At 43.9% G+C, this 24,668-nt stretch overlaps 1 protein-coding gene and 2 pseudogenes across 3 annotated transcripts; 1 reads left to right on the top strand and 2 right to left on the bottom strand.

The window, feature by feature from the left end:
* Positions 1-7,190: 7,190 nt before the first annotated feature.
* Positions 7,191-10,110, bottom strand: LOC100193581 (Serine/threonine-protein kinase pseudogene; annotated as a pseudogene). Its single transcript, NR_159671.1, has 3 exons — positions 9,997-10,110; positions 8,590-9,601; positions 7,191-7,802 (listed from the first exon to the last, which is right to left on the bottom strand). The product of NR_159671.1 is annotated as a Serine/threonine-protein kinase pseudogene (transcript).
* On the top strand, positions 9,949-14,653 carry LOC103656018 (squamosa promoter-binding-like protein 11). Its single transcript, XM_008682670.2, has 3 exons — positions 9,949-10,039; positions 12,886-13,113; positions 14,122-14,653. Exons 1-3 carry the CDS (start codon positions 9,949-9,951, stop codon positions 14,433-14,435), a joined length of 633 nt encoding a protein of 210 aa, XP_008680892.1. The 3' UTR covers positions 14,436-14,653.
* Positions 14,654-20,331: 5,678 nt separating this feature from the next.
* LOC103654879 (serine/threonine-protein kinase STY13-like) lies at positions 20,332-23,849 on the bottom strand (annotated as a pseudogene). The gene is made up of 4 exons (XR_002269354.1): positions 23,724-23,849; positions 22,335-23,328; positions 22,091-22,250; positions 20,332-20,963 (listed from the first exon to the last, which is right to left on the bottom strand). The product of XR_002269354.1 is annotated as a serine/threonine-protein kinase STY13-like (transcript).
* Positions 23,850-24,668: the final 819 nt, after the last annotated feature.

The following is a 24,668-nucleotide window of genomic DNA, read 5'->3' as shown; positions in this document are numbered from 1 at the left end:
TTCTTTAGTAAACTTCTTTAAACCCCTATAATCATTTATTGCATTATCTAAAAGAATATGCAGTGCAAAACTAAAAACATGTTCTTACACTTTGGAACAACAGATTCTACCTCAGTAGGTCTAAGTGTGAGGATCTGTGGTTATTAGAATGGACCTTTAAGGATGCAGGGGTTTAAAAATCTAGATTAAATGCACAAAGTCGTCTTACTGCTTTGTTCCAGTTAGTGTATAAGATGATGCAAAGAAGCAATATCATCTGCACTGCTACCCCGCACAAGGTCCCAAACCAAAGACCCTGTTTAAATCAAACAGGAAATTTCTTTTAGAATAAACCTAATGAAGCAGGCAATATGTTTACCTTAAATAAGCCATCAAAGAGATGAAGAACAATGAGTCTACGGTCAGATCCAAGTTAATAGGTACAACCTTGTGCGGAGTAGATGGCAACACCGTAGAGCACGGCGAGGATGAAGAACAATAAGATTTGAAGAACAATGAGGGTGCTTACCGGCGCGACGGTCGAGACGATGCCGTAGAGCACGGCGAGCGCGTGAAATATGCGGTCCTACCACAGCGACGACTCGTTGATGTCGCGCCACCAATCCACGGCGTCGTGAAATATGCGGTCCTATGGATGCCTCCAGCGCCTGCGCCACCACGGAGCGGTCACACACAGAGGTTGGGGTTGGACGGCGGCGGTCGCGGTTCAGGGCATCGCCGATGGGGGTGGGGGAAGGGAAGGGGAAGGGATTGGGGAGGCCTCAAATCCCAGACACATCCACGGGGGTGTTCTCGGATCCCTATCACGGCGGACGCAGCACGGGGCGAGGGTAGCAGGGCGGCTGTTGCAGACTACTTCGGGAGACGGGGGCGGGGACAGGCGAGGGCACACGCAGACACTGGAGCAGAGGGAGAGGCGGGGGCACAGGATTGACACCGGCCGGCAAGGCGGAACGATGATTAATCATTAATGGAGCTTCCAGTGGCGATGGTTTTCTTGGGCGGCTGCTGCTGGATGACGAGGATGGAGACCTTGGACGCGAACTCCGCGGACAGGATTGCTGCTGCTGTTTTTGTACCCAGATGGGGCTACACCAGCTGAAGCCATCTCTGAAGAAAGCCAACGTGCAGCAACTCAGCTTTGCATTAACTCCCCCGACAACAGTAGATCTATTAAGCTACCTGTAAGTGGATTAACAATCAAATCGATTAGAGCGATGATTCCAGATATAGCAATGGCAGCATCATTCACAACAGCGGAGCTTTAATGACTAACGAGGTGAACTTTGTTAACGAGTACAACCCGTCCCTCGAATCTAGATAAATGTAAGGAACGTGAGCAAGTTCTTCCTAGGATTGCAAACCCGGCTGAGTCATGAGCCAGGCAGACAGCCGAGAGAAAGCAGAGCAGAGTCAATCACCTAAGGATTCAGATGCTATGTTCATCAGCGAAATAAAGTCTCGCCAGAACTCAATGATATCAAGGAATCGTGCTCCTGACTCTTGGAAAGTCATAGGAAATAATCCTAATCTAGGACCCCCTGTGAATCTGTTCAGGGGCATTTCCGAGCCTGTAATGAAGGGGAACAAGCAAATCCACAAAGAATTGACGGCTCGGGCACTAACTGATGGATTTCGGATGAAATCGTATGCACCAATAGAGAAGAGGAAGAGAGAAGTCGTGAGATCCGCAGCAAACGCTACAGCCTCTAGGCTGACGAAAACTTGAACACAAACTCGGAGAAAGAGCGCATCGTTCTCAGAGCGATGTCGACCTCGCCAAGAACAGAGAAAACGCTCCAGAAACCATAACTGGCCCGCGAGAAGAAAAGGCCGCGAACGGTCCGCGACTCTCACCGGGGAAAAGGCAGATCCCAGCGAGACGGACGACCAGAGAGCTCCCAGAATCGGCAGCGGCGCACGCGAACATGGACCAGGAATGCCCATTCGCGGTCACAAACTACCAACAGCGAAGAACAGACAGAAAAAACAAACAGCCAAATCAGGAGCAAGAACAGATGGATGCACACATACCTCTACCCTCCTCCTGCTGCCCCCCCTTCCTCCTCCACGAAAGAACTCTCTGTTACCCTTCAAGATTTGGTTCCCCCTACTCTTCGCCCTCTCCCTCCTCCGAGGCTCCGACTCCAAGGCACAGGGACAACGACCCACGATGAGCAGGTCGAACTTCTCGCTCATGGCGCGCACCACGGACGCCGTGCCCTCCGCGTCCTCCACCGTCTTCTCCATGTACACCACCCCGCTCGTTGTCCCTGTGCCTGCTCCAGAACTCCTGCAGCAGCTCCTCGTCCCTCGCCGATCAACCGGTTAGCAGCCTGTGGCACACCAGGAACATTCATGGGGTCCATCAACCGGTCGATCAAGGGGCATGGAGGAGGAGAAGGGAGTTTAGGGTTAGAGTTCATGGGCTGTACCTGATTGGAGACACGGTCGAGGGTCGCCCGGGGCGGCCGCGTCGGGCACCTTGCGCAGGTCACACACCTCCATCACCCACCGTCGCCGAATCGCCGATACACGCCAACACAGCGTGGATTCAAATGTGTTGAAGCCTATGGCGGATAAGCAAGCGGGCAGGAAACTCGGCTCCTGTGGGTGGGGATCGCAGGAGATGTGAGAGGGACTGGATGAAGGAACTACCGTGGAGGCGGGGCGACGGAGGGAGGACCGCGGTGAGGGGCCAGTGGGGGTGCGGGAGGCGGCGCAGCAGAGGGAGGGCTGCTCGCGCGGCGCGGAAGGCTGGGGGCGGCGTGGGTGGACTGGGGGCGGCGTGGGTGGACAGGCATGAACGGACGGTGCAGATTCACACAGGCTAACGGACGATCCAGATCTCCTGGTGGCAGAACGCAAAAAGGCAGGCTACCCTTAGAGGCTTAATAAGTATTAAGTAGTATAGATTTCTATTTTTTCAAGGTAAAATGAGATTTCCAAACTAGACCTAAATTCCAGAAAATAAAATGTCTATGGTCAGCACACAAAAGTCCTGTGTGTGTGACCTCGGCAAAGAGAGACATACACCAAAAACTAAAGCCATGTCATTCTGAAGTACCAAACGTACTAGGTCAACAGCCAAGTACAAGGAACAGCGACGGTGAGAGCAAACTTGCACAAGTCAACAGATGACGACACATAGACATGTGAATGATCTATACCCAAATCTACATGTGTTGAGACTTTGTTTGGATACTCTAGTATTAACCTCAATCTACATGTGTTGAATGGATTGAAGTATAAATTAGTTTAAGTTACACCCCAATCCAGCTTACTAGAGTATCCAAACTAAGTCTCAAATGGAGGTATGAATTATAATACACTCTTAGGGTTGATTTGGTGACCAGAAAAATAGAGAGGATCTATAGGGGAGGAATATTGAATAGAGAGGAATCATCCCTCATGAATCCCCTTCATTTCTCTAGTCACCAAACCAGCCATTAAACATTATTTAGCCCCGGATCAACCCCAAATGATCTAGCCTAAAGTGCCAGGTCCTATAGGGTCGAAAGCCCCAGCCAGGCACCACAAATGCCCTTCAGTAACCACTTCAGACACAACACCCCTGAAAAACAATGGCATTCATATGCTTCCAAAGCTCCCAAGCCACTAGGATCACTAGAGAATTAAAACATTTTCTCTCCATTTTTGGCAAAGATCTGGCTGCACGGCTCCACTAGGAATTAAAGAAGCTAGTAGCAGTGGGAGGCCTCACAGCCGCAATGAGTCTATGAAGTATAGAAGTCCAACCTTCCCTACCAAAAACACAGGAAACTAGAACATTTTTTTTTATAATGGAAACATGAGTTCCGGCTTTAGCATGGTAATGCGTACAGCCAACGCAAGACAATTATTACATCCGAGAAATATTGCATAGATAATGAAACTAACTTAAAGAAGCAAAATCACGAGAATGTAGGTAACTCTAGCCATCCTCAATTCTTGCATTTGAGCGTCATCCATGATTTGCAAAGACTTCCATCGCCACCACTTCCAACGCTTGATAGACATCGAGGATTTGTTGATGTGATTCCTCCTTCTGTAGAAGTCTCTAGAATCTGAACCAGTAAGTACCTCTTAAAATGGCCTGCAGAATTGATGGTTGGTTTATGATTAAAAACCACTTCATTTCGACTAAGCCAAATAAACCAAAATAAAGCTAAGATTCTAGAGAGTAATAATTTTTTGTATCCTGGACTCTTATTGCTTCCCCAAGACCCAATAATGTGATTAATGCTAACGGGCTTGTTTATTTTTAAGGCATAGTAAATTAATCTCCATATGTTGCTGGCCATATAGCAGTCAAAAAAGAGATGATGAATACTCTCATTTCGGTTGCAAAAGCTACAAGTCAAGCTGCCTTTCCAGCGTCTTTTGGCTAGATTATCTTTAGAACATGGCTGATATTTTCCATATGTTGGTCACAAAGAGAACAAGCAGCCTGATGTGGAAGCCCTCTTTTGGCCAAACGATCCGCAATCCAGCAGCAACCATTGATGGCCAACCAAATGAAGAACTTGTATTTAGGAGGCCAAGATTTCCAAAACCTCTTCTAGGGTGAGAACCTAATGGAACCAATAAACATTGAATCATAGGCTGATTTGCTGTTGTACTGCCCGGAAGAAGAGAGCTTCCAACAAAATTGATCTAGGATATCCGGGTGTAAAATGGTACCCTCGATAAGCCCCCAGATTTTGAGAAAAACTGCTATAACCTGAACAGTAAGCACACCGCGGATATCTGAAACCCAAACATTGTTTGAGAGAGTCTTAGCTCACTGTATGCCTTTTGGAAATCCTCTTAGGGATGGCCAAAAAAAAGATTAGGAGCTAAATCAGCTATACTGCTGCCTTGCAGCCACTTGTTAGTCCAGAACTTTGTAGCTTCCCCATTCCCAATGTTAACTTGGACAGCCATTTTAAATAAAGCTTGGGCCTGTTTAGTAATATGTATGGGGAGACCAGGCCATGGCTTTGACAGATCGGCCTTAAGATAGCACAATCAGCGGATGCATAATGCCCAACTCATTCTTTCTAAATCATGAACACCCAGGCCACCATATACATAAGGTATTTGTACCTTATCCCAAGATACCAAGCAATTTCCTCCATTAGCTTGCTCCTGTCCTTTCCACAAGAAACCCCTTCTCTTTTTATTTATGGCTTTATAGAACCATTTGGGCAAATCCAAAGCTAGCATCAGATGAATACGAGTTGTTGAGATCACAGATTTGACAATAACCAATCTCCCAGCTTTGCTTAGAAGAGGGGCTTTCCAACCTGGCAACTTATTTGCAATCTTGTCAGTTAATGGTTGGAGATCCGTCTAAGAGGGTTTATGAATATTGAGGGGGATGCCAATGTATGTTCTTGCAGTGTCTTCATTTGAACATTGTATGGGAATAACCAAACTTTTAACCAGATTGATTTTTAGCCCAGAAACATGGCCAAAAACTGTAGAACATCTCTAATCACATATAGGTCAGCAAGATTGGGTCTCAAAAAGATGATCACATCGTCTGCAGAAAGAGAAATTTGTGGCCAATGCTGTTGACCAACAATGGGCTGCATCAGATGGCTCCTGAACATCAAATTGATCAGAGAACTGAGGACATCCATCACAAGAATGAAGAGCAATGGAGAGAGGGGATCGCCTTGTAGTAGCCCACGAGAGTGATTCATGGATCTCCTAGGATGTCCATTCACTAAAATCTGAGTGCTAGCTGTGGAAAGAATGAGGCATATAAGGTTGCACCAACGACGACCAAAACCCAAGTGTTGCAGAACCTCCAAAATAAAAGGCCAAGAAAGTGTCAAAAGCCTTTGGAAATTGGAATGTCCAATTTTAACAGAATGTGAGGTTCTTTACTCGTGTGCAGAACTCGAGCCAATTGTTGGATAAGGATGAAGTTATCATGAATGCATCATCCGCCCACAAAAGCAATTTGATTATTGGAAATCAAACTGGACATTAGAGGCGCGAGCCGATTAACAAGTATCTTGGTTACCAGCTTAGCAAAACTCCACTGAAGTAGCATCAGCCTTTTTAGGCAGCAGGGAGACAAAGGCTGAGGGGTATTTGGTTTCTAGGGACTAATTTTAGTCCCTACATTTTATTCCATTTTAGTTCTAAAATTGCGAAATATAGATTTTAGTTTCTATATTTGACAATTTATAAACTAAAATGTAATAAAATGAATGGACTAAACATTAGTCCCTAGAAACCAAACACCCCCTGAATTCAGCAATCCGAATTTGAAGACATGACCCCCCATAAATGGCATTTAATGCTGCAATGACATCGCTACCGATAATGTTCCAGCAGCTACTGTAAAATCTCTCAGTAAATCCGTGAGGCCCGGGTGCCTTGCCAAGAGGCAATCCTTTGATAGTATAGTATCCCATACTTCCTCAGCCGTGAAAGGCTCATCCAGGGAAGATAGATCTTGCTGGGGCTGTGGGTGAAATGAAGCTAGATCAAAAGTAAAATCCCGCTGATCCCTACGATTTAAGAGATCTTCGAAGAAATCTGCAATTATTTCTTGTTTCTCATCTTGAGAAACATAAGGCATATCTTCCTCTTGAATTTTAGCAACAAAATTCTTCTTTTTTCTATAACTGGCATGCTGATGGAAAAAAGGATGTGTACCCAAAAAAATTAGTCATATAATTCTGAAGTGAATACTGGAAAATTAAGTCATATCATCCTGAAGTGAAGAAACTGCAGTAGTCTTTGAATGTAGGTCAACAACCAGTGTTATTAAAACTACGTTTAAACGTCAAAACTCTAATTAGAGGTTGAAATCACGTTTTAGCGTTTTGGGTTCTAAACTGTAAAACGTAGTGTTTTATGCATTTTAGACCATTAGCTATTTTTGGGTCCGGTCTATTAGTTACTTTTAGGGTTCAATCCAGCTCATGAGTAAAGTTTTGGTAAGCCACCAACCTCTCTATTTTGGTATTTAACTTCATATTATTGTAATATGAACTGAAATTATGATATATTGGTATTTTTCCTATATTGTTTAAAACTACGTTTAAACAAAGTTTAAACGTTTAAAAGTCAAAATTTCACACATGAGCATTCCAACGTTTTATCGTTTTAATAAGCTTGTCAACAACAAAAGGGTAAGGAACGGCAATGGTGCAAGCAAACTTGCTGATTACAAGAACAGGCAGATGTTATTAACATAGGAAAACTCTATTAGAGTTAGATCTTGTCAACATACAAGGAAGCATCACCTATACTTTCAGAAGAGATTACTCAGCTGTGCAACTTACACAAGATAGAATGCAACAACACACAAGCTCAAATCCCAGGGTCTTCAGAGGGACCCTGACACTTGACGCGAGTACATCGAGATAGGCTCTTTATCCTTTTCCCCCGCAATTCTCTTACCCATTTTGTGGTCATCTAGCCACCACCTTGGCACCTTCCACTTCAGTCGGTGGTCATGGGCTCAGAAATACAACAGCGGAAGCGTGCTTTGCGCACGTTGCTCAGGAGCTCCATCTCAGCACTCTCAAGCATGCAGACAATCTCAGTAAATGGCGGGTGAACTTCAGGGTTCGCATCCCAGCAGCGAGTCATAATGTGTCTTAGAGAAGGTAGGCAGTCTTGAGGGATCACCGGACGGGCACCCTTATTTACAACAGCAAAAGCTGCCTGAACGGCCGTCATGTTGGTGAAGGGAAGCATGCCGGTTATAGCTCCTAGCTCCCACAAGACGATGCCAAAGCCCAAAGCTATAGACATCAACTTTATGATCATAGGGCTTGTGCTAGATCATTTCCCTGCAAATAAAAATAGAAGGCCAAAATCATCTACTATGCGCATGGCATTAAAAAAATCCAAATTACAGAAGCAACTGGTTGCTAGTGAGGCAATTGCAAGTTGAAGACTTGTCTCTGATTTCTTATTGTAACCAAAAACAAATTAGACCATGTATAGAAAAATGAAACATCTATACAATTTTTTTTGTTATATACTGGTATAATCGCACACTCACCCTTCCCCACTGTGGACAAAGAAAGTGCAAGTGTGCAACCTCAGCAATAGTTTAGTAAAAAAATTGGAACTGGACACAATAGTCCAGTAGTTCCATCATATTAATAACTATAGAGTTAGTCTATACACTGTTTTGTGCGTAAGCATGCAACTCAGTCCCATTAACATGATTTGAATTACTGAATATGAAACAATATATTGTTAATACAATGAAAAGCCTGGACAGTGAAAATGGAACATTCAATAATACGATTAAGTAATCCAAAAGACTCGTATATAGCATGTACAGTCGAGTACTTGAGTTTTCCAGTAATTATGTAAAGTTGGATGTACAATCAGTAAGACTATCGAAGTGTCTGAAAATTTTGAATACCTGCACTTCAGGAACTTTGCATCTATTCAACATAATACTGAACTACAGTACCGTTTTAGTGTGAAGGTCTGATAGCTTGTGAGCTATGCAAATTGTGTTTCAAAATAAACTAAATGCTAGGCATTACAGTTGCAGTGATACACTGATACAAAGAAATTTCTGCATAGCAGAATCTTCAGTAAGGGAAAACTATAACTTACGGTGCCATCCACCGGTAGGTTCCTGTCTCTGGTGTCATCCCTTCAGTTTTCACTTCGATACGAGCAACTCCAAAGTCAGCAATCTTAATGGACTTGTCTGCTGAAATCAGAAGGTTATCTGACTTCAGATCTCTGTGAATAAATCCCAATGCATGAATATATGTCATTCCCCGAGCTACATCCAACGCCTGTTTCACAGCCAACCGCAAAGGCACTTGTTCTGCCTTCTTGCCAGGAATTGCCAAACTGAGCCACCTTTTGCATACTCAGTAATAATACACCACACGACTGATTTCCTGCATGCCCCTATGAACCTTACAATATTTGGGTGACTCAGCCTAGACAGCATCATAACCTCTTGCACAAATTGCTGCTCCATCGAATGGGCTCTTTCTGGATCATTCTCAGACTTCTCCAGCAGCTTAATGGCAACATCTTCTCCATTATATATTCCCCGGTACAGCTTCCAAAGGCTCCTTGAGCAAAAGGACCCCCCATGTCCAACCTTCCCAGATCAATGGTCCACTGCTCATAGCTGCTCAGTACCTCTGTAGGATGATTTGGGTCCATCAAAACCTGGGCCAATGCATCCTCATTTAGAGTGTGTGCGGCTACACGGTTGGGGCGGAAGACACTATTGTTGACTGAATAGCTTGCAGTCGGAGCATCACGGAGGCCTGGGTGCTTCAGTATGACCGTGCGGGACTCGTTGGAGCCCACACTGCTGCTGTCAACTGACATGGCAACAGAACCACCAGCACAATTGGTCAGGTTGAAGCCATCGACACTGTCTACGGACATGTGAGAGCCCTCCCCAAACTTTTGGTAATACGGAATGTTGTCGAAGCCATTGATCACATTGTCTTGCATCCCCTTGCCACCACCACCACCTATCATACCATGAAACCTCGCCGCCTCGGTCATCTCTCAGGATCCAATCCTAATAATAGAGCTGTTGCAAGTTTCCCATCCTCAAGCAAGAAATGTCATCTTCCCTGCCCCCTCACAAGCTCTAAAACAGGATAAAATCAATGAACTGAGCTAAAACAAGATAAAATCAATGAAATGAGCTAAAACAGGATAAAATCAATGAAGTGAGCTGGCGACCACCAAACAACATGTAATTCTAGCTTAAAATTGCAGCAGTAACTCCTTGCTACAGCCAAAGAAGCCGTGACAAGGAACGTCTTCTACTAAAAATAAGAACTTCCCTCATCTATGAGGCTCAGAAGTGGCGAACCCAGTAAAGAACAACCGATAAGTTTTGTAAAACAATCAAAGTTAGTAGGCATAATACATGCATATACGCTTAATTACTCCTAGATCAGATCCGAATACGAATAGTAAATTAAGGTTTGGATGCACAGTTTCGTACAATATGAAGGGAAGACCAAGCGGCGGGCGTACCTTGCGGTGCTCGTCGCCGGCGCAGGGTCCCAAGAATACATGGGTGTGCCGTTGGTAGCGACGGCCACCCAGTCGTCGCCATGAGAGAGAGAGAGAGAGCAGGCTGAGAGTAATGGAAAACAAGGCAGGCTCGCAGCGTATAGGTAGACCGGCAGACTTGGTTAATCTAACAGCAGTTTAAGCAAAGCTGCTTTTTTAACTGAATAAAGCAAGATGTCCTTTCAATTCTTTATAAAGTTAAACATTGGATCTCAGAAAATTTAATTCTTGTTCTAAGAAATATGCATGCAACAATAACTAATGCTTCGAATGAACTGGGCTCAAATAAATTTGGCACCTTACGAGTCAGTTTGGCAACGACGTTTCTCGGAACCATGATTTTACAATATTATACTACAATAATACCATAGTTTTGGCAGCTCCAAAAATAACATAGTTTTAAAAAAATGTTGTTTGGATATAAAATTGTTGTAACATCCCGTTCACTCCTGTACTGGCGGTACTTACTCCTGACAGCCCTCTAGAATCGTAGACCATCCACACATATCAACACGAGTTTTTTGTGTGCACTTTGTTCTCACTCATGCGTATCCGAAAAAAAAATTGGCCGGTCACCAATCCTCAAATTGCTCCAAGCTAAGCACGCTTAACCTAGAGTTTCTTTCGAGATAGGCTTCCGAAAAAAGATGCACCTTGTGTATATGAGTACTCTATTAATTTTATTACACCTTGGATCATAATATCACCATCCATTGGGGCTAGGATATCACCACCCACCCCTTAGAAGACTGACGTCCTCGTCGGTCAACCCCAAGCCAGAAACTTCCCCTCTTGGCCACGTCTGTGTATCTAGTGTAGTCATATGTCATGACATGTACGGCTGGACATTCAGTCTATTAGGGTAATTCGGTTCGGTCTATTCGGGTTTGTGAAATTTTGGGTTCTGAAAAATGAGAACCGAAATTTTCAAAATAATTTTAGGAACCGAACCTGAATAGACTCACAATTTCGGTTTTCCACCGAATAGACCCGAATAGTAAAGAGACTAGTATCTATTGTTAAAATATATATAATAATTAATTAATTAGAAGTATTATTATTACAACAAGTGACTATAAAAATAGCATACAGAGATATATATATACTATCGTTAAGATGATATCTAATAAGTTCATAAATCATATAATAATACCATCACATATTAAGAGATTTTTTATATTTCGATTTATTTTGTCTATTCGGGTTTTAAAGGTTAGGAACCGAACCCGAACCCATACCCTGAAATATAGCACATATAGGAACCGAACCCGAACACGAAAACCGAATAGACCGACAATTCAGTCTATTCGGGTTTGGTTCGGGTTCGGTCTTTGGTTTTAAAATGCCCACCCCTAGTGATATGTGACCACTCCGGGCCCACATGCGCCATATACCCGAAACCCTAGCCCACACACACCCGTGAAACCGCGAGGGTCGGCTCTAATACCATTTGTAACACCCCATTCACTCTCGGACCGACGGTACTTACTCCTGGCAGCCCTGTAGGATCATAGACCATCCTCACAGACCAACATGAGTCTTTTGTACGCACTTTGTCCTCACACATGCACACCCGAGAAAACTTCTCGGTCGGTCACCCATCGCTAAATTGCTCCAAGTCAAGTACGCTTACCCTGGAGTTTCTTTCGAGATAGCTTCCGAAAAAGAAGATGCACCTTGTTCATATGAGTACTCTATTAATTATATTAAGCCTTGGGCCAGGATATCAGCATCCACTGGGTCTAGGATATCACAATTGTAAACCATGGTATTAGACAAAAGCTAGCCATGTCATGAATTTTTTGGGTTGGATTGGAATTTCTAATACTCCAAAATATCATGGTATCTAGAATACTATGGTTTTGAAAACATAGTTTTCAGGATTGCAAACAAACACCTTATGACATAAAATACTATGTTATTTCCAAAAACCATGGTATTGCTAGAAACCACAAAAATACTTCACTCTCAAACATGCCATAAGATTGAGATTGATAGAGAATTCGAGCAGAGCTTGCACGGAGGCTTCAGCCGAGCTCCAAGACTTAAGTAGGCTCAAGCAGTCAAGCTTGACACAGTAAGGTACATTTATAGGTAAACATCATTATTCATGAAAAATATGAGAAATACAAGAGGCAATTGGTATTCGAGATTGGCTAGCAAAATCTTATTGTTAGGGTCAACTGCTCAAGCTTGGCTCCAATAAGAAAAGAGGATAATCTACTCAAGGGAGCCATTCAGTGCGACCAGCCGACCAGCACGGTCCAATCAATGGGATCAGGCTAGAATTTGGTGTTTTACTTTATTTTTGTACATTTGTAAAAAAGATTTAGCGACCGCAACATTGAGAGCACATAGAGAGGGTGAATAAGTGCTCCTGCAAAACTTAACTCAAACCACATAAACTTGGTCTAACATATGAATTAGAGAGAATTACACCAAGTTTGAGAGTTGAGAGAAAAGAGAAGTTACTTTCACTTATTCACCAAAACGGCAGAGAAATAAAAGAAGTAAGGAGAAAAGAAGAAAGAGAGGGGGGGCGTAGAGAGAACTTAGCCATAAGGATATTTGCAGTTTGAGATCCTGGCTAAATCTATACATCTGAAGCTTCAGCGTGTTGTTGAAGCAGACTTTCCAGGACGAAAACGAAGGGGCCTCCTCCCGAAAGATAAAAGCATTTCTTTGTTTCCAGATTTCCCAAGCTGCTATTTGCACAACAAGTTTAGTAATGTGTGTATCTTGTACCATGCAACTAGGATTATCGTGCTTCAGTTGTAATATTATTTTACCTTGTTGCCTCTTGTTTATAAAGTTAAATGTTCTTATCCCTGAACTTCTCTGCCACTGCAGATGATAGGAGGCAAATAAGTTTTGTCTGGAATAAAGCTCCTGTTAGCCATGTAAGGCCTTTCACTTCTCCATGGGACAGCTCATCTGAGCTCCCTCAAGCAAAGGAAATAAGAGAGTTGTCAACGAAAGGTGGGACAATTACTGGACAAGTTCATTTGGATAAATCTTACGTGTCCACTGCTATTCCATCACTTACCCATGGCAAAGATGAGCCTTGGCCAATGAAAGGTTTGATTTCCCAAACATTATTCTTGCCTGCGCAGAAATGTGTTCATCAAGGAAGTAGCTGTTATTTGCTTTGTTAAGGGGTTCACCGTATTTGTTGACAAAGGGTTGCAAAGAATCTCTGGTGTAGTCGAAACTTACCTAAAACATCTTCGAAACAAAAGGATCCTTTAAGCCGTTCCCTCATCTCTACAAAGTTTTGCAGAGATGGGGAAGCTGATTATTATTACATGGGTACTTTGAATTTTCGTTGCAGAAGCTTGTGAACTTGCAAGTCAAAATATTTTTGTAGTTGTTCATATGATTTAGCCTACATAGAATGTATGGTGGAACAAAGAATGGCGAACTCCTTGCCATAACTATATTCATACTGGGCAGCTGTATGTTTTGTTGTAGGTGGCATGATTCTTTAGTCAGTAAATTTACTCCCAGAAAAAGAAGAATACTACAAGAATTGGACCATCGGTTGTATTCACGTGTTAGTCTAGGATCCAAACACTTTATGTTAGATTTAAGGGAAATAAAATGCTGCAGGGACTGATACCATTTTCTCCAAAATGGTATTCGGACTTGGTTATTAGCGATGATGAATTTTGAGTGCCAGGAAAAAAGTTTTTCTATCAATGTCAGATTTAGTAGCTTTTATTTGTTTGTTTAGTTTCACCTATTCTAGGTTTCTGAAGTTCTAGACCACTGTTGAGATAGTTACTCCATGACCCGCTTATGGATGACATATAAATTTCATTTTTCCTGCTAGAAATTACTAATAAACTGCAGGTCCATTTGACACTCATGCACACCTACATTTTTCTATTCTAGTGACCAATGTAATAATTCTGAGCATCAAAGTTAGAAATTGTAATTGACTGTTGTCCAGTCCTGCTTGTTTTTCATGCTAGTTCGTTGAACCATGTGATTTCGTTTGCCATGTTGTGCCTGCAACTTCTGCATATTGATGTTATTTGTTGTCCCGACGGGTGTATAACATAGTCTGAACGATTGGTTGTGCAGGTCCGGACATGTCTATAGCTGCTTCAAAATTCGATGGAGCACCGGATCTTCAGCGTGCTCTCTCTCTTCTGTCAGTTGGCGCCTGCGGATTGCCCGATCCTGTACACCAAACATCTTGCGTCATCCAATTCACTAGTGCCAGCGAGAACAGTGGCGACCTTCATCTATCACATGGAGCGAACTCTGGTCTAGCGTCATGCGGTGATGGACAGCATATAGCTTCTCAGCCTCAGGCTCAGCTAGTTCGGTTTACCATGGATACCAGCAACAGTGTCTATGAGCCCAGTTTCTTCAGTGTAAACCAGATAAATTAAGCGTTGAAGACACACGCCACTTGGTCATTTGGATAAATAGCCCTGAAGATGGCCTAAGCATGTGCAAGAAGTTCTTCAACCAACCACCGGACATAAGGATCTATCTGTTAATGTTATCTGTGTATTTATTAGCCATACCTGAATTAAGTTGAACCCAATCTAGGCCAGCTTATGTGCAATATGCAGTTCCAACCTGTGATTGACCCATTTTTTCTGTTGTTTCTTTGCCCGTGATGTGACTGCTCTGGAACTTAAGTGTGATACTGTTGTAGTTACACTTTACTGCCCTGACAATGATGTCAAACGGCTGGATATCTTTGAAACTGTAATTGATGAATCTGGACGTGTATTTTTGTGTGTGTGTGTGTATGGTTTTTGCTTCTTCAATGCTTGTCCAAGGAATATAGATATATAAAAAGCTGTTGCATCAATACTGACATCGTTTAAATATCAGAAGTCACACTTCAGGTCCTGCTGCTGTTTGTATTGTGTGTCTGTGTTTATTGATATACAATAGGAGAACAATTTATAGTATCATTCCAAGTAATCAATCTTGTCTCCAAATCAAACAGCTGTTTTGATTTTAGGGGTGGAGAATCATACAATTTGGTCACTATCACAATTGTCTCAAGACAAGCAACCAACCAGGCAAACCACCATACAACTTCCTATGTAGGAACTTTTCAGTTAAGGTCTAGTTTGGGAACACCATTTTTCCAAGGTAAAATGGGGTTCCCAAACTAGCCCTAAATTCCAGAAAATAAAATGTCTATTGGTCGACACACAAAAGTCTGTGTGTGACCTCGGCAAAAAGAGACAGATACCAAAAACTTAGACTGTCTTCAGCGGTTACCCCTAAATTTCTCCCTCTATATCCCACTCACGTGCCACGTCAGCGTTCTCTTTCCCCCCTATATCTCCACCCTGTACAGCGGTTACCCCTAAATCCTTCCCCTATACCCCACTACAACCATAAAATATCATTTTTTATACCTACTTTTCACCTCCTATCAATTTTTCATCTACTAATAATTGGAAGTGGGCCCACGTGAACAGTATTAGAGAGGGTGAGAGAGGCACCACAGAACGAGGGGGAGAGAGAAGCTGGCTAGGGGGAACATCCGCGTAGAGCGCCTGGTAGCGTGAGCCGTTGAAAGTATATCGTCGCCACTGTAGCCACCAAATTTGGCGTGTGGGAGCGGCAGCGTGATCCGTTGAAGACAGTCTTAAGCCATGTCATTCTGAGGTACCGAACGTACTAGGTCAACAGCCAAGTACAAGGAACAGCGATGGTGAGAGCAAACTTGCATAAGTCAACAGATGACGACACACAGATATGTGAATGACCTATACCCAAATCTACATGTGTTGAGACTTTGTTTGGATACTCTAGTATTGACCTTAATCTACATGTGTTGGGTGGATTGAAGTGTAAATTAGTTTAAGTTACACCCAATCCACTTTAATACATGTGGATTGGGGTACTAGAGTATCCAAACTAGGTCTCAAAGGGATGTATGAATTACAATACACTCTTAGGGCTGATTTGATGACCAGAAAAATGAAGTGGATCTATAGGGGGAGAATATTGAATAGAGAGGGGATTCCTCCCTTATGGATCCCCTCATTTCTCTAGTCACCAAACCAGCCCTTAAACATTATTTGGCCCCGGATTAACCCCAAATGATCTAGCCTTAAGGGCCAGGTCCTATAGGGTCGAAAGCCCCAGCCAGGCATCACAAATGCCCTTCAGTAACTTCAAACACAACACCCCTGAAAAACAATGACATTCATATGCTTCCAAAGCTCCCAAGCCACTAGGATCACTAGGGAATTAAAACATTTTCTCTCCATTTTGGGCAAAGATCTGGCTGCACGGCTCCACTAGGAATTAAAGAAGCTAGTAGCAGTGGGATGCCTCACAGCCGCAATGAGTCTATGAAGTATAGAAGTCCAAACTTCGCTACCAAAAACACAGGAAACTAGAACATGGCTGATATTTTCCATATGTTGATCACAAAAAGGACAAGCAGCCTGATGTGGAAGCCCTCTTTTGGCCAAACGATCCGCAATCCAGCAGCGACCAATGATGGCCAACCAAATGAAGAACTTACATTTAGGAGGAGCTCAAGATTTCCAAATCCTCTTCCAGGGTGAGAACCTAATGGAACCAATAAACATTGAATCATAGGCTGATTTGCTGTTGTACTGCCCGGAAGAAGAGAGCTTCCAACAAAATTGATCTAGGATATCCAGGTGTAAAATGGTACCCTCGATAAGCTCCCGGATTTTGAGAAAATCTGCTATAACCTGAACAGTAAGCGCACCGCGGATATCTGAAACCCAAACATTGTTTGAGAGAGTCTAGCTCACTGTATGCCTTTTGGAAATCCTCTTAGGGATGGCCAAAAAAAGATTAGGAGCTAAATCAGCTATACTGCTGCCTTGCAGCCACTTGTTAGTCCAGAACTTTGTAGCTTCCCCATTCCCAATGTTAACTTGGACAGCCATTTTAAATAAAGCTTGGGCCTGTTTAGGAATATGTATGGGGAGACCGGGCCATGGCTTGGACGGATCGGCCTTAAGATACCACAATCAGCGGATGCATAATGCCCAACTCATTCTTTCTAAATCATGAACACCCAGGCCACCATATACATAAGGTATTTGTACCTTATCCCAAGATACCAAGCAATTTCCTCCATTAGCTTGCTCCTGTCCTTTCCACAAGAAACCCCTTCTCCTTTTATTTATGGCTTTCTAAAACCATTTGGGCAAATCCAAAGCTAGCATCAGATGAATACGAGTTGTTGAGATCACAGATTTGACAATAACCAATCTCCCAGCTTTGCTTAGAAGAGGGGCTTTCCAACCTGGCAACTTATTTGCAATCTTGTCAGTTAATGGTTGGAGATCCGTCTTAGAGGGTTTATGAATATTGAGGGGGATGCCAATATTTGTTCTTGCAGTGTCTTCATTTGAACATTGTATGGGAATAACCAAACTTTTAACCAGATTGGTTTTTAGCCCAGAAACATAGCCAAAAACTGTAGAACATCTCTAATCACATATAGGTCAGCAAGATTGGATCTCAAAAAGATGATCACATCGTCTGCAGAAAGAGAAATTTGTGGCCAATGCTGTTGACCAACAATGGGCTGCATCAGATGGCTCCTGAACATCAAATTGATCAGAGAACTGAGGACATCCATCACAAGAATGAAGAGCAATGGAGAGAGGGGATCGCCTTGTCGTAGCCCACGAGAGTGATTCATGGATCTCCTAGGATGTCCATTCACTAAAATCCGAGTGCTAGCTGTGGAAAGAATGAGGCATATAAGGTTGCACCAACGACGACCGAAACCAAGTGTTGCAGAACCTCCAAGAGAAAAGGCCAAGAAAGTGTCAAAAGCCTTTGGAATGTCCAATTTTAACAGAATGTGAGGTTCTTTACTCAGTGTGCAGAACTCGAGCCAATTGTTGGACAAAGATGAAGTTATCATGAATGCATCATCCGCCCACAATAGCAATTTGATTATTGGAAACCAAACTGGACATTAGAGGCGCGAGCCGATTAGCAACTATCTTGGTTACCAGCTTAGCAAAACTCCACTGAAGTAGCATCAGCCTTTTTAGGCAGCAGTGAGACAGTCTGAATTCAGCAATCGGAATTTGAAGACATGACCCCCCATAAATGGCATTTAATGCTGCAATGACATCGCTACCGATAATGCTCCAGCAGCTACTGTAAAATCTCTCAGTAAATCCGTGAGGCCCGGGTGCCTTGCCAAAGAAGCAATCCTTTGATAGTATAGTATCCCTATCCCATACTTCCTCAGCCGTGAAAGGCTCATCCAGGGAAGACAGATCTTGCTGGGGCTGTGGGTGAAATGAAGCTAGATCAAAAGTAAAATCCCGCTGATCCCTACGGTTTAAGAGATCTTCGAAGAAATCTGCAATTATTTCTTGTTTCTCATCTTGAGAAACATAAGGCATATCATCCTCTTGAATTTTAGCAATATTTTTTTTTCTTTTTTCTATAACTGGCATGCTGATGGAAAAAGGATGTGTTTTTTTTAAACAAACTGCAGGAGAGCTGCCGATTATATTAATAAAGAAGAAGCGGTCCGGACCAGACTAAATAACAAACAACAGACGGTTGGATTGAGACATCAATGCGCCGACACCATACAACTCAACTCGCCGGTTGGATTGGGGCATCAACACGGCACCACACTCACCGCCAACACAGTGCCCAAACAACACAGGCAGCGGCAACCCCACACGAGAGCACGCAAAACTGCTAAGGGTCATCGTTGTCAAGCAAGGATGCAGAGCATCCAACAACTCCGACTTCCCAAAGCAACCGACAGGCGAAACAAACGAAAAGCAGACATACAGCCCGAAGCGAAAGGTCCCGACAGGTCATCGTTGTCGGGCTTAAGGCATAGAGCAGCTCCGACTTCCAATCTTGACCCTCCACCCTGCCTCCGGAATTTGCCCGACCTTCGAAACAAACTGGACCATGAAGAAGGGAGGTTCGTCTCATGTTATCGTTGTCGAGCCACATCCCCTGACGTAGCAGCTCCGACTTCACGATGCAAAACCCCACCTCCACAACAGCCGAAGGCAAAGCTGTGGGCCGAGACGAACTTCAGAAGCGATGCCTTCAGGAAGGGAGTGACGTCACCGTGACACCATCGTCGCCTGTCCGTGATGGACCGGGCTTTCACCCAAGGAAGATAGCACTGGGGATGCGACGCCCTCAGGAGGGGAAGCGGCGCCCATGGGCGTCACCGTCGTCGAGACTTTCGCCCAAGAGCCCCCAGCACAGTGTCTGGCCGAAACCTCGAGACACCGCAAGCTGTCTCCGCCGTTGCCGCTGCCCCGTCTTCCCGCACAAAGATGAAGAATTTGGGGCCTGCCGCCACCACCACCACCCAGCGCTAGCCCGAGCCACTAGCCAACGTTGTCGCAGACGAGTGGAGGTCCCGCCACCGCCATTCCGGCCGACTGCGCAGGCCTGCCGACGCACCAACGCCGAACACCACCCCGGCACATGCCCGGGACCAGCCTGTCGGCGTCTCCGATGGCTGGCACGCGGAGGCCGCGAACCTCGCGCGCACCAAATTTCAGTCCTCCGCGCGCGGCGCCACTCCCTGCCCTGAGGGCGCCAGACAACACCTTCTCCGCGCCTGCGACCCACGGCCGGCCGCATGCCCCCTGCTGCACGGACACCTAGCCAGGACCCGCAACCCTCGGATGTGCCATACGAACGCCTCGCTCACTGCCGCCAGGATGCCGCCGAGGCCCAGCCGCGCCGGCGAAGGATCGTCGTCCCTCACGCGTTGTCGCCACCTCCTGGTATCCCGACTAGATCCGGGCAGACGCGACCAAACCAGAGCAAAATCGCCCCGCCGCCACCTTCCTTGGGGCCGCGCGGACATCCGGCGGCGCCCTCTGGTGACGGCGAGGTGGGATGGAGTGGAGGGAGGGGGCGGCGGCGCTAGGGTTTCGGCTGCCCGTGTCGCCCAACAGGAGGCGACCGAGCGGCTCCTGCTTATGCAAATAAGTGGTGGCTATCAAGATGTTGAAAAAGGATGTGTTATACCCACTGTTCTTAAGGCGTCACGCCTAGGTGTCCATGCGGAGGTCCAACGCCTAGGCGACTTGCCCGCCTACCTCGCCGCGGCGTCGTCTAGACGCCGCCTAGGTGTCCAAGTGGTGGTCCAACGCCTTATCTCGCCTTACCGCTTTAAAACCCATGGTTATACCCAAAAAATTTAGTCATATCATTCTGAAGTGAATACTGGAAAACTAAGTCATATCATCCTGAAGTGCAGAAACCGCAGTAGTCTTTGAATGTAGGTCAACAACAAAGGGCAAGGAACGGCAATGGTGCAAGCAAACTTGCTGATTACAAGAACAGGCAGATGTTATTAACATAGGAAAGCTCTATTAGAGTTAGATCTTGTCAACATACAAGGAAGCATCGCCTATACTTTCAGAAGAGATTACTCAGTTGTGCAACTTACACAAGATAGAATGCAACAACACACAAGCTCAAATCCCATGGTCTTCAGAGGGACCCTGACACTTGACGCGAGTACATCGAGATAGGCTCTTTATCCTTTTCCTCCTGCGATTCTCTTACCCATTTTGTGGTCATCTAGCCACCACCTTCCACTTCAGTCCGTGGTCATGGGCTCAGAAATACAACAGCGGAAGCGTGCTTTGCGCACGTTGCTCAGGAGCTCCATCTCAGCACTCTCAAGCATGCAGACAATCTCAGTAAATGGCGGGCGAACTTCAGGGTTCGCATCCCAGCAGCGAGTCATAATGTGGCTTAGAGAAGATAGGCAGTCTTGAGGGATCACCGGACGAGCACCCTTATTTACAACAGCAAAAGCTGCCTGAACGGCCGTCATGTTGGTGAAAGGAAGCATGCCGGTTATTAGCTCCCACAAGACGATGCCAAAGCTATAGACATCAACATTATGATCATAGGGCCTGTGCTGGATCATTTCCCTGCAAATAAAAATAGAAGGCCAAAATCATCTACTATGCGCATGGCATTAAAAAAAAATCCAAATTACAGAAGCAACTGGTTGCTAGTGAGGCAATAGCAAGTTGAAGACTTGTCTCTGATTTCTATTGTAACCAAAAACAAATTAGACCATGTATAGAAAATTGAAACATCTATACAATTATTTTTGTTATATACTGGTATAATCACACACTCACCCTTCCCCACTGTGGACAAAAAAAGTGCAAGTGTGCAACCTCAGCAATAGTTTAGTAAAAAAATTGGAACTGGACACAATAGTCCAGTAGTTCCATCATATTAACAACTATAGAGTTAGGGGGTGTTTGGTTAGAGGGACTAAAGATTAGTCTCTAGTTTTTAGTCCCATTTAGTCCCTTTTTTGCCAAACACTAGGACTAAAATGATTTAGTCTTTAGTCCTTCACATATGTGCTAAAAGGGACTAAACCATATTAATTCCATATTTACCCCTCATTTAGTTCAATTGTACTAATAGCAGAAGAATGTTAAAGGTCATTTTAGTCTTCTTATGAGTCATTTAGTATATTCTTACTATTTTTAGCCCCTAGAACCAAACATGTTAGGGACTAAATTTTAGTCCCCTAACTAAACTTTAGTCCCTAGACTAAAGAAACCAAACATGGCCTTAGTCTATACACTGTTTTGTGCGTAAGCATGCAACTCAGTCCCATTAACATGATTTGAATTACTGAATATGAAACAATATATTGTTAATACAATGAAAAGCCTGGACAGTGATGCATAAAATGGAACATTCAATAATACGATTAAGTAATCCAAAAGACTGGTATATAGCATGTACAGTCGAGTACTTGAGTTTTCCAGTAATTATGTAAAGTTGGATGTACAATCAGTAAGACTATCAAAGTGTCTGAAAATTTTGAATACCTGCACTTCAGGAACTTTGCATCTATTCAACATAATATTGAACTACAGTACTGTTTTAGTGTGAAGGTCTGATAACTTGTTAGCTATGCAAATTGTGTTTCAAAATAAACTAAATGTTAGGCATTACAGATGCAGTGATACACTGGTACAAAGAAATTTCTGCATAGGAGAATCTTCAGTAAGGGGAAACTATAACTTACGGTGCCATCCACCGGTAGGTTCGTCTCTGGTGTCATCCCTTCAGTTTTCACTTCGATGCGAGCAACTCCAAAGTCAGCAATCTTAATGGACTTGTCTGCTGAAATCAGAAGGTTATCTGACTTCAGATCTCTGTGAATAAATCCCAATGCATGAACATATGTCATTCCCTAAACTCAGTTCTTTTGATTTAATAATATTACTGTAGGACCTTCCTACAGTACCTTTACTTCAAAAAAAACATATGTCATTCCCCGAGCTACATCCAACGCCTGTTTCACAGCCAACCGCAAAGGCACTGACTTGTTCTACCTTCTTGCCAGGAATTGCCGAACTGAGCCACCTTTTGCATACTCAGTAATAGTACACCACACGACTGATTTCCTGCATGCCCCTATGAACCTTACAATATTTGGGTGACTCAGCCTAGACAGCATCATAACCTCTTGCACAAATTGCTGCTCCATCGAATGGGCTCTTTCTGGATCATTCTCAGACTTCTCCAGCAGCTTAATGGCAACATCTTCTCCATTATATATTCCCCGGTACAGCTTCCAAAGGCTCCTTGAGCAAAAGGACCCCCCATGTCCAACCTTCCCAGATCAATGGTCCACTGCTCATAGCTGCTCAGTACCTCTGTAGGATGATTTGGGTCCATCAAAACCTGGGCCAATGCATCCTCATTTAGAGTGTGTGCGGCTACACGGTTGGGGCGGAAGACACTATTGTTGACTGAATAGCTTGCAGTCGGAGCATCACGGAGGCCTGGGTGCTTCAGTATGACCGTGCGGGACTCGTTGGAGCCCACACTGCTGCTGTCAACTGACATGGCAACAGAACCACCAGCACAATTGGTCAGGTTGAAGCCATCGACACTGTCTACGGACATGTGAGAGCCCTCCCCAAACTTTTGGTAATACGGAATGTTGTCGAAGCCATTGATCACATTGTCTTGCATCCCCTTGCCACCACCACCACCTATCATACCATGAAACCTCGCCGCCTCGGTCATCTCTCAGGATCCAATCCTAATAAGGGCTTGTTCGGTTATTCCCAAAACACATGGATTGGATGGGATTGGAAAAAAATGAGAAGAGGTTTGACTTGTTTGGGTTTCAAACCCATCCAATCCCACTCAATCCACATGGATTGAGAGCTAACCGAACAAGCCCTAATAGAGCTGCTGCAAGTTTCCCATCCTCAAGCAAGAAATGTCATCTTCTCTGCCCCCTCACAAGCTCTAAAACAGGATAAAATCAATGAACTGAGCTAAAACAAGATAAAATCAATGAAATGAGCTAAAACAGGATAAAATTAATGAAGTGAGCTGGCGACCACCAAACAACATGTAATTCTAGCTTAAAATTGCAGCAGTAACTCCTTGCTACAGCCAAAGAAGCCGTGGCAAGGAACGTCTTCTACTAAAAATAAGAACTTCCCTCATCTATGAGGCTCAGAAGTGGCGAACCCAGTAAAGAACAACCGATAAGTTTTGCAAAACAATCAAAGTTAGTAGGTATAATACATGCATATACGCTTAATTACTCCTAGATCAGATCCGAATACGAATTGTAAATTATGGTTTGGATGCACAGTTTCACACAATATGAAGGGAAGACCAAGCGGCGGGCGTACCTTGCGGTGCTCGTCGCCGGCGCAGGGTCCCAAGAATACCTGGGTGTGCCGTTGGTAGCGACGGCCACCCAGTCGTCGCCATGAGAGAGAGAGAGCAGGCTGAGAGTAATGGAAAACAAGGCAGGCTCGAAGCGTATAGGTAGACCTAGGTATGAAAACTAAACACTAAAAACAAACATTACCGTTTTCATAATTTTATCGTAAACAAAATCGAAAACGGTAACTACGAAAACGGAAACGATATCGGTATTTTAGAAACATTGGAAACGAAAGTTTGGTGCGGAAAATACACCGGTAACGGTCGAAATCTAAAATACGATCGGTAAACATATCAAACTTCATAATACAACAAAGTTGACAAAATACCACAAGTTCACAATTCATGATATAACAAGTTCACAATATAACAAGTTCACAAGCATCACAAATTTATAATATAAAAAGTTTACAAAGATCACAAGTTCACAATATAACAAGTTCACAGTATAACAAGTTCATAAAGATCACAGGTTCACAGACTCAAAGTTCACAATTCACAATATCCACTCGATCTAGCTGACATGACATGCTTACTTATGAAATATTGTTTCCTCACATAAAGAGTTTTTCACAACCTCACAGAAAAACCCTAAAACCTAGTATGTGAAAAAGACCAAATCGTTAATCTCAACTGTCTTCCAACACCATCTATCCCAAAAAATCTTAAGGCGTCGAAAAAATACAAAAATAAGTAATACTTATCTCGAGACGTACAGAAAATTCCGAAAAATTCCGAGACACAATTCCGAAAAATTCCGAAACACAATTCCGGAAAATTCCGAGACACAAATCCGGTAATTTCCGTCAAAAAACCGGTAACCGAAGGAAACAGTCGGTAAAACATCACGCCGATTCCGATAGAAAATTCCGAAAACCGATTCCGTTTTCGAGAAATACCGTTACCGA

This window comes from Zea mays, chromosome 4 (assembly GCF_902167145.1).
Source record: "Zea mays cultivar B73 chromosome 4, Zm-B73-REFERENCE-NAM-5.0, whole genome shotgun sequence".
Taxonomy (NCBI): Eukaryota; Viridiplantae; Streptophyta; class Magnoliopsida; order Poales; family Poaceae; genus Zea; species Zea mays.
Note: the sequence above shows the minus strand (reverse complement) of the source record. Positions and strands in the feature narration are given on the sequence as shown.

What these genes read in the sequence shown, in the direction of transcription:
- LOC103656018 (XM_008682670.2), top strand. Translation starts at nt 9,949, where the DNA reads ATGCACAGTTTCGTACAATATGAAGGGAAGACCAAGCGGCGGGCGTAC. An exon ending in AGGGTCCCAAGAATACATGG is followed by an intron (nt 10,040 to 12,885) that starts GTGTGCCGTTGG and finishes CTGCCACTGCAG; the next exon opens with ATGATAGGAGGCAAATAAGT. An exon ending in TGAGCCTTGGCCAATGAAAG is followed by an intron (nt 13,114 to 14,121) that starts GTTTGATTTCCC and finishes TTGGTTGTGCAG; the next exon opens with GTCCGGACATGTCTATAGCT.